This window comes from Falco punctatus (assembly GCF_963210335.1).
Source record: "Falco punctatus genome assembly, chromosome: 4".
Taxonomy (NCBI): domain Eukaryota; kingdom Metazoa; phylum Chordata; class Aves; order Falconiformes; family Falconidae; genus Falco; species Falco punctatus.
Window position 1 is genome coordinate 46,400,252 of NC_137583.1, and position 11,525 is coordinate 46,411,776.

An 11,525-nucleotide genomic window follows, 5' to 3' on the forward strand; every position below is an offset into this window, starting at 1 on the left:
TTCACACTTTCTTGGCAAGCGCGATGACTGCAGATGCTCCTTTCCCTCGAGGGTTTGCCCTCTGCAGCTGGTCTGGCCACTGATACATCTGTTCAAATGACACCAGGGGAAGTCTTCTGGCTTCCCTGAGCCTACCCATCACCGAGCCTACCCTGCTCTGGATTCTCTGCTCTCTCTCCCTTCCCTGACCTGAAACTGCCTGTAAACCACCCCGCAATTGCTGTCTTCACCTTGCCCCTAGCAAAGTGGGATTTGCTTAAATGCTAAACTGAGCACCCATCCTGCTGCATTTGTCCCTTCCTGGCCTTGTGGTGACCCTGTTTCAAAGAAATGATCAAATCTTTGTGGCAAGGGCATGCACCTGGGGCTCAGGACCCTATTCCTGGCTCTCACGCTGCCTTAGCTGGTGGCTGTCCCCACTTCCCTTCCAGCTTTGGGTCTCCGATTGCCTCGGTAGGTCCTGCACCGACAGCCGAGACCGTCCTTGGTGTGAAGAGCCACCTGACTCTCAGGCTGCAAGCTCAGAGGGAGCTGTGCCGTACAGCCCTGTGTTGTTCAAAGTTGTTTTTCCTGCTTGCACTTCCCAGCCCTTACCCACCTTCCTTTTCCCCACTGCCAGGCTGTCCCAGTTTGGTCCCCGGGGCTTGTCTGGGCAGTTGGGTGCCCACAGCAAAGCATCCATCTGTCAGGGTTAATGCTGTGCCAAGTGGCTCTGCTCTGCTCAGAAGGGCTTGCACGCTGCGGACGGGAAGGACATCTTTTCCACACTCACGGGCTTTCAACAGCTTTTAACTCTGCTCCAGCGCAAGAGCACCCCAGGGGCTGGGGACAGCAGAGAGGGGACACAGGGGAGGTGGCAGGGTGCCACGCTGGAGCCACGAGCCTCTCTGCTGCCCGAAGGACAAAAGCTGCCACGCCAGCACAGCTGGGTTCTGCGCTCCTCCTGCACCCAGCCTCATCCTTCCTTCTGTGAGCGTTGGTCAGGATGAAACCTTCCCTCAGATGCTTTCCAGAAGTTTCCTCTGAGCCCTCAAGTCCAGCCCTTTCCCTTGCTTTGCCCCATCAGCACCAAAGTCTGGCTGAGGGGCAAACCAGCAGCACTGCCTGGCCACAGCCGCTGCTCATCCCCAGAGGTTGTGCTTGTGTGACAAGAGGGACAGAGCCCAAAAGCCTGGAAGTGCCACTGGCTTGTGCGAGCAGCAGGTCCCTGGCCAGCATGCCAGTTGCTAAAGCTGGGGCAGCCAGCAGAGCTCTCCTCTCCTCTCCTGCCCCATGAAGCTGTGGGCAAAGCAGCTACCCCAAACCGTCTTCCTCTACTGTGAACAATTTGCTGGTGAAAGGATGGGGAGAGGTGGGGAGGGAAGGGTTGATGCCGCCTTTTAAGCCCTGCAGTACTTTGAGTCTGGTTCCCCTGGGCAGGAATCCTCCCAGAAGCTCCGGCTGAGGTCACTGCAGCTTCTCTGCAGGCATTTTGTTTAAATAAGCTAACTGGGGCTTGTAACTGCGGCCAGGATGGTGAGAAAACACCACAGACAAAAGCAATAGAGCAATTAGTACTCTGAGGCTTCAACACTGTTCCCTCCTTCACCCACTCCCCTCAAATCCCCGAATCCTTGGTCCTGCTTTGGGAGATTTTTCAAACCAAAGACCCTGTCTGTGTGCCCGTTCCCTGGGACACTTTTCTGCCAAAACTCTTTGGGGGCCTGCACAGCACTTGAAGAAAATGAAGCTTGCTTTAATCCGAAATCGCCGCCTCTGGAGCAGTCTTTGCTTCCCAGCCCTGGTGCAGCTCTGTGGGAAGTTTACATTCAGTGTAAAAAGGGGATCAGGAGGAAAACCTGTCCTAAACCACCCTTTGGCACCAGTGATGGTCCTGCTTGGTGGCAGATGTGCTCTGCTGCCGCTGCCTCTGCCCACAGTGTGCCCGGCAAGCTGGTCCTGGGTTGATTTTGCCATCTCGGAGAAGTCACCCACTGGCACCCTGCTCACAGGTCAGGGTGGCACCTTCCTCCCCTGTTTGCTGGGGGCAGCTCTCGCTGTTTCCAGCCAGGGCTTGAAGCTGGGAAAGTCTGGGCAAGCTGGGGGCACATGGGCAAGTAGCCCAGGAGGGCAGTGGGGAGGCAGAGGGGCTGATCTGCCAGTCAGCTGGGAGGAGGGTGTTTGAGGGCGAGCTGTAGTATGAGAATGGAAAAGCTCCAGAACAGTTCCTGGAAATAAAATCAGAGTATGTGTGTAGGTAAAAACAAACAAACAGATAAATATCATTCTCTCGCTGCCCAGAGCGGTCTCCAGCGCATCAGCAGAGCCACTGGGCTGCACTAACTCAGGCAGGGAGGTCTGGGACCGTGGGCTGTCCTGCATCCTAGTCCTTGGGCATCAGGGCTTTTGTTTGATTAAAAACTTACTCAAATACAGGGTTGCCACTGTGCTCTGATCCCTGGTTTCTCTCTGTGAGCAGCAGCTCTCTCCGTGAGTCTGTACCCTGCAGTAACCTGGTGCAAAGGTGTTGCTTTCTCCTTGATCCTGGGTGGTGCTGAGCTGAAGCCCTGAGCTCGGATGCCCATGGGTTTTGGGTTTTTGGGTTTACCTGCTGCTCCGTGACGTGGCTCAGCAGTATCAGGGGTGGGTCGGGTCGTGCTGCTGACAATAGAAACCAGACAGCAGTTCTCTGCCCCAAACTGCTTCGTATTCTTATGTATAAGGGGAAAACAAACCCAGCAGGTGGAGGAGGTGATGCACAGGATGGTAAGCAGCCCAGTTTGAGATAAACTTATGCTCTCCAGACACGACGGTAGCACTAGTCCTGCTGCCAGTAAACACATCGCCCCTACCCCAGCCAGGCAGCACTAACCACAGGAGGATGCTCGTCGTTCCTCTGCAGGGCTCAGGCTGGGTTTCAAACCAGCCCGATTTCCTCTGTGTGGTGCTGGCACCACCACACCCCTGCCAGCTCCCCCGTGTGCCTGCATCCCCTGCCGCCGCGTCTGCTGAGCCCTCCCTGGCCCGTGCCCTGGAGGAGGACTTGTTCCCCCCTGCCATCCCCACCAGAACTTGGGAAGAAAGAGCTCTCAGCTGTGAGCCTGTGGGGACGAGTCTGGCATGGAGCTGGGTCCAGCCCCAGATGGTGCAAAGCCGCATCAATGAGCTCACATAGGGGGTGTTATGGGTCCTGCACAGGGGACCGCAGGCCAGAGGCTCCAGCCAGGTCTCTGGAGCAGCATCACGGCCCTGGTGATGCCACGCTGACCATGGCTGGCCATGCCATGCTGAGTGGGGGTGGCAGGGGTATCGTGCAGCTCCTTCCCTGCTGGGGACGGGTCTGCTCACCAGAGACATGGTCCCAAGGCAGAAGATGCTAGGGGAAAGCTGAGCTTGTCCCAGGCACCAGTGCTGGGCATGGCGTGTGGAGACCAGGGACTGAACTGGTCCAGCTTTACCAGCCCCGCGGAGCTACCCAGGCCAAACTCCAGACAGAGGGAGGGAGGGATTCCTTCCCTGGCAATTGCCGGTGGCTCTTAGGAGCCGCACAAAACGCCACGCTCGAAAGACGAAGCAAGACTCAGGAGTTTGCATTTGTGGCGTGCTCACTCCGGAGGGGTGCTGAGGGAGGAACGCCTCCAGAGCTCCTGTCCTACAGGCGCTGAGCGCCGGCAGCGCCCGGTGCCTTTCGCTGCACATCAGCCTAAAGGTCAAAATCTCAAACTTGTCACAAAGGAGGGAAAGGTGTGACACCATGGGAGACAGGGTCTGGGCTGGCCCACTGGTGATGTGTTTGATATTATCTTTGGGGCTTTTTGGGGGGGGACACAACACATTTTATAAAGCTGTTTGCTTTCTGTTTAATGTTTTTGCATTGAGGAAATGCGAGTTTCCAAAGAAAAGCCACTTGAAGAAAACAAAAATAACAAAACATTGCCATTTAAGGTCATTAATGTGGTCTAAAGGAGACGATAGTGAGACTCTCTTCTTGTTTTTCTTCAAATCCAGAGATGCACTGCCAACTTCCTAGAGACCCACCACCACCACCGCTCCATTTCAATGAACTGACTACCCAGGCACACCAACTGTGCCTGGGACAATCCTCTGAGCACTGCGAAAGGCCAGGTCCCCAGGCTCTGGTGTCAGCCAGTGGGGTTTTGCTGGCTCTTCCCAGCTCCTCTGGGGCCAGAAGCATCCTACCACGCTGGGGATCAGGATGTCCCGCTGGACAGATGCCTGCTTGCTGCTCCGCAGTGGGAGAGACCAAAGCTAGCAAATGCAACCAAGGAACGACCAGGAGCGATCAGTCATTTTTAAACCAGCACAACTCCACCCTTCCTGGAGCAGAAAAACACCTGTGGGCGAAAGGATGCTTTGGCTGATGCTGGGGCCACACAGCTGGGGCAGGATGGGTGGGTGCAGGGGTGGGGAAGGAGTCTTGCAGGGCAGAGATGGGGATGCCAGCTGCCCAGGAGCCAGCCTGTGGGTTGCGTGGCCAGGCTCACCGGAGCTCTCCACAGAGCTTCACCCAGGGACTTTTTTTTATTCAGAATGTCTGAAAATATAAGTATTAATCAGGACTGTGCAGCAGCACAGCAGGAAAACCTCAGCAGAAAGCATTGATATTTTATCTCGCATTTGTAGCTTGCTGTCTTTCCCCTGCAGCTGCTTGTGGCCCCCCACCGTCTGGAGCTGGGTGCTCCGCCAGGAGCGGGTGGTCCCGAGGCAGGAGTCACTGGCCGTGCCAGCGGCTGCCTCTGCCCTGCTCCTCTCTGGGCACCCCCGGCTGCAGCTGAACCCTTCCCCCTGGGGCCAAGGTGCTTTTGCCTTCCCGGAGGAGGGTTCCAGGGCTTCTGCTGCTAAGGCGCCTCATCCCAGCACCTGAGGACACCTGCGATGGGCACGGCTCTGGCAGAGGGTTCAGGGGGTGCAGCTCCCCTGGTCCACCCAAGCCCAGCAGCCATCGGTGATGATGCAGCTTCAAGCAGATTGTGGTCTTGATCTGAAGGAAAGAGATGAGAAACGTTGCAGGATGGGGTGTCCCTCCCCTACCCCCCTTCATTTCAAAGAAAGTACATCTGAACTGAAACGACAGCAAAGGAGAAGTACCAAGATAAAGCTCGGCCTGCGTTTGAGCAGATAGCAATGGGGAGCTGCTGCAGAACAACAGGAACTTCTCGTGTGGGCTGAGGGGGAGCCCTGCTTGCCCCCCGCCACCGAGCTGGGGACCCCCTGCCTGGGCTCTGGGGTGACATGGGGCTGCCAGCCAGAGTCCCCCTGGCTGCGGGCACAGCCGTGAGATGGGAGCAGGGTTTGAGGTGTACGGTTGCCACGTGGTGGGGAGCTCAGCAGGGTGCTGGGGGCAGAGGGGAGAGGGTGCTGGAAGGGCAGCAGCATGGCTTGGGACACAGACACAGCTCAGGCAGCTTCCCAGAGACGAGCCCCCCCCCCCCCCCCCCAGTGTCCTGCAGCGGGCCTCAGAGGTACCTCCCAGTCCTCTCCGCTATGGAAAGGCCAAACACGCAGGGTGCTAGGACAGAGCGAGGAACAAGGTTTTGTCTCACTGGAGCAGCTCTTGGTGAAATAATCAGCCCTGCCTTTCAGGTAGCACCTGATGTGCTTGTGGAACAGGCTTTAGGAAGAGCCTCTGATATTTTACTGGTCCCCCATGGGTGAGCGTGTTGAGCTGGCCCAGTTGCTCATCGGCCTCAAGCCCTCCTGCCGCGCAGCCTCTGCAGATCTCCCTGACAAAGAGCTCGTCCCTCTCACCTCTGTCTTTCCTGACACTACTCACATGCTGCCAGCTATTGGAGAAAACACTTAGGGCCCCTGACAAGGCAAGTTTCTTCATCCTCTGATCTTTTCGGGACACCCCACCAGCTCTGAGTAGACACATCAGCTGGAGGCTCATCCCGAAGCAAGGATAACACAGGGGTGATGTGCAAGAATCGTGTTGACTTTTGATTCCAGTGCTCTGCCAGGAGCATCTGCCCAGCTCACTTGGGTGTGCGCTCTCTGTGCTGAATGTGCAGCCTTGCACTCATCTCCAGGCTGAGCTGCACTCACGGCCCAGCCTTCCTGCTGATTTCTACTCCTTCAGTCTTGGGGTCATCTGCTGACTTTATCAGCACGAGCGTCTTTCCACTCTGCTGATAGAAAAGCTCAAACCGCCACCCGAAAAGGGGTGAATGGGGAGAATGGAGCCCTCAGCTTGTGATGAGAACCACGCTGGCTTGCACGTGGTTTCCTGCAGCTGGAACTTCCTTGGCATTTTTCACTTGCCTGTGCTGCCATCCAGCCTGGGATCTCTCCACTCATCAAGCAGGGGATGGACTCCCAGCACAGCTCCCTGCTTGCCGCGCTGACAGAAGAAATCACAGCTCCTTGCTCTCAACCTGGCGACCTCTCCATGCCTTTGTGCCAGCCTGGAGCGAGCGCACAGGTGAAAGCAGAAAGCAGGGCACAGCTTCTGCTCTGATCCTGAGTTAAAAGGTGCTCTGTCTTTCTTCTCTCTGGGCCTCTTTGCAAGCTGTTTTGGGTGGGGTCCATCCTGCATAGAAATGTGGTTGATGTTGTAACTTCCCTTTTTCCACGTTGGTAGGTAGAAGTCTCACTTATTTTGCACAAGGAGCCCTCCCCACTACCTACTGTGTGCTTGGCCACAGACAAGCAGTGAGAGAGCACTGGTGGCTGCCAAACGCCCTCCAGCAGCAGGAGCCTCCGACCACTTGTGACAGGTGAGTCAGAAACCAAATTCCACAGTGGTGGGTGGGAATGGCACCTTGCAAGACTTTCTCCCCAGTCGTTTTGCAGACACAGGGTATTCCCCTGTCAATGACAGACGTGAACATTGCAATTGCATTAGGATTCCCAGTGTCTGGCCCCGGTGCAGCCCCTTGTGCTTTCTGCAATGCCAGGCAAGAGGCAGAAGCTTCGTTCCTCTGTTTCCCTGTCTGTGACCTAGACGCTGGGAAGGTCCTGAGCGGTCCCTGGCAGGGACGGGGAGAGCTGTAGGTGGAGGGGCACGTGCAGGGCTCTGACCAGCTGGTTTCCTTCAAACTGGGTAGAGCTGAGCCCCACATTCCAGTGCTTGCTGCCTTCACCTGTGCGCTCGCTCCAGGCTGGCACAAAGGCATGGAGAGGTCGCCAGGTTGAGAGCAAAGAGCTGTGATTTCTTCTGTCAGCGCGGCAAGTAGGGAGCTGTGCTGGGAGTCCATCCCCTGCTTGATGAGTGGAGAGATCCCAGGCTGGACGGCAGCACAGGCAAGTGAAAAATGCCAAGGAAGATCCAGCCCCCAGGGTGCCTGGACGTGCTGCATGGACAGGGCAGGACTTGAATGGATGTGTCCTGAGAGCCTGGCAGGAGCTGGGCCCAGAGGGGCGACAGCATGGAATTTCCTGCTGGAGAAGGATGTATTTGGGCACAGGTAGCGCGCAGGGCAGCTGATGAAGAGGCAGTTGCTCTCTGCCAGGCTCAGGGGTGAATTTCACGCCACAAAAGGCCAAGCACTTCAGTGGCTCAGGCTGTCTGGGTGCTCCTGACTAGCGCTTGGCTTTGTCCAGCCCAACAAACCCTACCCATCAAGGTGGGAGATGTTACCCCGTTCGACTCAGGCTGCCCTGACTCAAAGGGGGGCCTGACATCATTCATGTCCCACCTTCACAACCACAAGAAAGTTGAGAATAGCCAAGCCCCTTACTGAGAAATGCTGACAGCTGCTAGAAACAATGTCAATGCTCTAGCTCACAACAGGAAACTTTAGTAAACAACAGGAAGCCCATGCTCATATGTGGACTTACAAAACGCCTCACCCTCCTCTACCCTTGCTCTTTCAGTGCCGTAGGGCTGGCAGACACGGCTCTAACTCTCATCTCCACACTGGGTGGAGCTGCTCCAGTGGAGCACACACACAGCTGCTCCAGCCCTCAAACAGAGGGTCTGCTCTGCTCCAACCCCCACCTCAACCCTTGGCTGCTGACCTAGGCTCAGAAGATGGATGGTCCAGACCTGAGCTGGCTGGTGAATCGCTCCCTTCCACTGGGCTCTGCTCAATACCCTGAGCTCAGACTCGACCTGCTCGACAGGAAACTTTCCTGCCTGCAGCTGGCTGCCATGAGGAATACGAACATCATCCTGCAGCACTACAACTTCACAGGCAAGCTGACCAACCGGCAGTCTGGGGATGAAGGCATGGGTCTTATTCGCACAACCTTTGCCATCATCAGCTGCGTCATCATCCTGGAGAACCTGCTTGTGCTGCTGGCCATCTTGCGGTGTCTGCGAGCCCGCCGCTGGGTCTACTCCTGCATTGCCAGCATCACTGTGAGCGACCTGCTCGCAGGAATTGCCTACCTTTCTAATCTCTGCCTCTCGGGCAAGAAGACCTTCCAGCTTTCACCTCAGCTCTGGTTCCTGCGGGAAGGCATCCTCTTTATTGCACTGGCTGCCTCTACCTTCAGCTTGCTTGTGACTGCCATCGAGCGCTACAGTGCCATGGTAAGGCCGATTGCTGAGAATGAAGCCAGCAAGACGCTGCGCTTGCGCAGCTTGATCGTCTCCTGTTGGCTGCTGGCCTTCGTCATTGGACTGCTTCCACTGCTGGGCTGGAACTGCTTGTGTGACTTCAATGCCTGCTCTGTCCTCCTTCCTCTCTACTCCAAGAACTACATCCTCTTCTCTGTAGTCATGTTCAGCATCATCCTCCTGGGGATCATCGGCCTCTACATCTCCATCTTCCAGCTGGTCCAGGCCAGTTCTAAGCAAACCACATCTCGGCACAGCCGCAAACGGTCCCTGCGCTTGCTCAAGACTGTGTTGATGATCCTGGGTGCCTTCATCATCTGCTGGAGCCCCCTCTTTGTCCTGTTGCTCTTTGATGTCTTCTGTGAGACTCAGACCTGCAAGCACCTCCACAGCTTGGACTGGACCTTGGCTCTGGCCATGGTTAACTCAGGTGTTAACCCCGTCATTTACTCCCTCCGGAGCGTGGAGGTGCGCCGTGCCGTGGGAAGCCTGCTGTGCTGCTGCTGTGTCAGGGTAGGGCTCTGCAAGCCTGGGAACTGCTTGGTCATCACAGACATCAACTCCGGCTCATCCACCGAGAGCTCACTGCACTACCGGGAGAGCTTCCGCAGCTCTGCAGTGCTGAACAGCCGGCCCAGAGCACCGCTCTCCAGCAACTCCAGCATGATGAGCAATCTCCCCAGCTTCTGAGAGGCCATGGGGAGAGCAAGAGATGCCAGACAGACCACCAGGACCTCATGCTGCTGGTCCTGGCCTGGCAAAACTGTAGCCCACATGCAGCTCAAGCTGACCAGGCGCAGTCCCACCCTAGTTGTCAACCGTGGCCAGGCTCTCCAGTCCCTTCAGACTGGGATGTTGCTTCAGCACAGGGACAGACATTGCTCCTAGGGTGGGAGTGAAGGATATGAGCACACAATGGGACTGATGCTCTGCTGAGACAACTGCTGTGCCTGGGTTATATGTGGTCCCTGCTCTGTGTGTGCATGTATATAGATGCTGTACCTGCCTAGATGAGGGTATTGTGTCCCAGGGCACAGTGACAAACAGGGTAGGTATCCCCAGCCAGACCGCCCCTCAAACCCTTGGAATCAGGCTGGGCTGGCAGTGCTGCCACTGCATGTCATGCAGGGCTAGAGGCTGTCCTTGAGTCTTCTCCTGCAGCTGCAGCCTTCTGGAACTGCTGCGATGGGCACAGCTGGTGGGAAAAGATGCAGGCTTGATGTCTTGCCAGGGAGTCAAGAACAACTGGGTTTGCAAGTACAAGTGTGTGCAGCTGTGGGGCAGCTCAGAGGCCCCTGGCCAGGAACTGAGTGCCCCCCTTAGTGCAGCACAAACCAGCCGCAGGAAGGCAGAAGGCTGCAGCAACAGCCCAACCCCTCACTGGAGCACAGAAGCTGGGCACCGTGCCTGGGCAAATGCTGTGACAGTGCTTACAGCCTGGCAGCAAGAAGTAAGAGCACTGCTGTGCTTCAGGGCATGGGGCTGCACCTGCAGTGACAGCCCTGGCACCACCACGGGCAGAAGGAGGGACCCACAGTGACCGCAGAGGCTGGTGCCACCCTGCACGGCAGAGCTACCTGCTCCCATCTGGCTGAACCCCGCAGGTAACGTGCCTGTACAGCAGAGGGTTCACAGCGCTGGGGCCTGTCAGAGAGGTGGGTCACGCTCCAGCAAATCTGCCCTGTTCTAAGGTCCCCACACAGGGCGTGACATCCAATGTGGTGGGCACTGAAAGGCTGAGCAGCAGCCTGTAGATGGCTTTGCATTCTATTGTCTCTGGTGGGGTTTGGCTCACACCTGAACAGATGCAGCAGAAATTTTTTGTTTCCTCTTCCTCTTTGGGACAAAAAGGGTGAATCCTTCCAGAAACCTTCCCCAAAACACTGTTTGCAACAGAACAGATTTGCAAGAATCACTTAAATGGTCTGGAACAGTCAGCACCTGGAGGCAGGAGCAGGGTGGAGCCTGCCCCAAGCCCTTCTGAAGTTCAGCACAGCTGAGGAACAGGAGCAGAATGGAGGTCTGATCCTAAGGTCTGAAAGAAAGGTCTGGTCCTAGCATATGCTCTAAGTGCTACCACATCTGAAGAAGAGGGTTGCCCGTGCTCAGCCAGGGAAATGTTCTGAGGGTCTCCACCTCCCTGTGAGCTGCACAGCATCAACAGCCCAGAAGGTACCGGAGGACCCCCGGAGCCCTGGGCTCACAGCACTCACATACAGATTCTCTCTGCTGCCCTGACCTCTCCAAATGCCATCATGCCTTCTTTCCCCTGAGCTTGCAGGCCAGTAACTGCCTGGCTGCAGCCTCTGGCCCTGTTAGTTTGCTGCCTGTTTTCTGTGAAGTAGTGGAGAGATCGCAAGTTGCTGCAACTTCACAGGCAGGAAGCTTAAGAGGCTGCCAAGTTGTGCTTGGACGCAGCTGGCAGCAGAAATGGATGTTTCTATGGGCAGGCAGATAGATGTGCTGCCTGAGGCTGGTGGGGGGACCCCACCCCCCCTGGGGCAAGGCTGGCTGGGGACAGTGAGGGCTTTTGCAGGGCTTGGAGACCTTTGCACCAGGGCTGGGGCCATGACAGAGGCCAGGCTGCACCAGCAGCTCCCAAGGACCCAACAGAAAATGCAGGATGCCTGCTGGCACAGGGAAGGGGAGGCGGGGGGCACGGTGACACCCACATGCCAGGCCTGCAGGCTGCAGAAGCTCATCAGGGCCAGGCTTCAGCCCTGCTACCGAGAGGACTGTTCTGTCCTCACCACAGCCCCGTTGCTGCCTGGCTCTGAGACCCAGTGGGGCTCACGGGGCACGGCCAGCTCGGGCCTCAGAGTCCTGCTCTTGCATTCCCCAACCACGGGAAAAATCGTAGCAGCACCCGAGTGCCTCCTCTCACCACCCAAGGAGGCCAAAGCCACCGCGGCAGCAGGGAGAAGCTCCCACTGACAGAACCTGCTGGTGCGGCCACTCCGCCGGAGGCGCTGAGCTCCTGGCCCATTTGTTTTGCAATAAACCCAGGGGGAGCCGACGGCTC

The 11,525-nt window shown here is 56.9% G+C and overlaps 1 protein-coding gene across 1 annotated transcript; it reads left to right on the forward strand.

The window, feature by feature from the left end:
• The first annotated feature begins 114 nt into the window (after positions 1-114).
• On the forward strand, positions 115-11,510 carry S1PR4 (sphingosine-1-phosphate receptor 4). Its single transcript, XM_080383821.1, has 3 exons — positions 115-6,471; positions 6,581-6,716; positions 7,816-11,510. Exon 3 carries the CDS (start codon positions 7,973-7,975, stop codon positions 9,191-9,193), a length of 1,221 nt encoding a protein of 406 aa, XP_080239947.1. The 5' UTR covers positions 115-6,471; positions 6,581-6,716; positions 7,816-7,972; the 3' UTR covers positions 9,194-11,510.
• The last annotated feature ends 15 nt before the right edge of the window (positions 11,511-11,525 follow it).

Coding starts and splice junctions, on each gene's coding strand:
- S1PR4 (XM_080383821.1), top strand. CDS start 7,973: ATGGATGGTCCAGACCTGAGCTGGCTGGTGAATCGCTCCCTTCCACTG.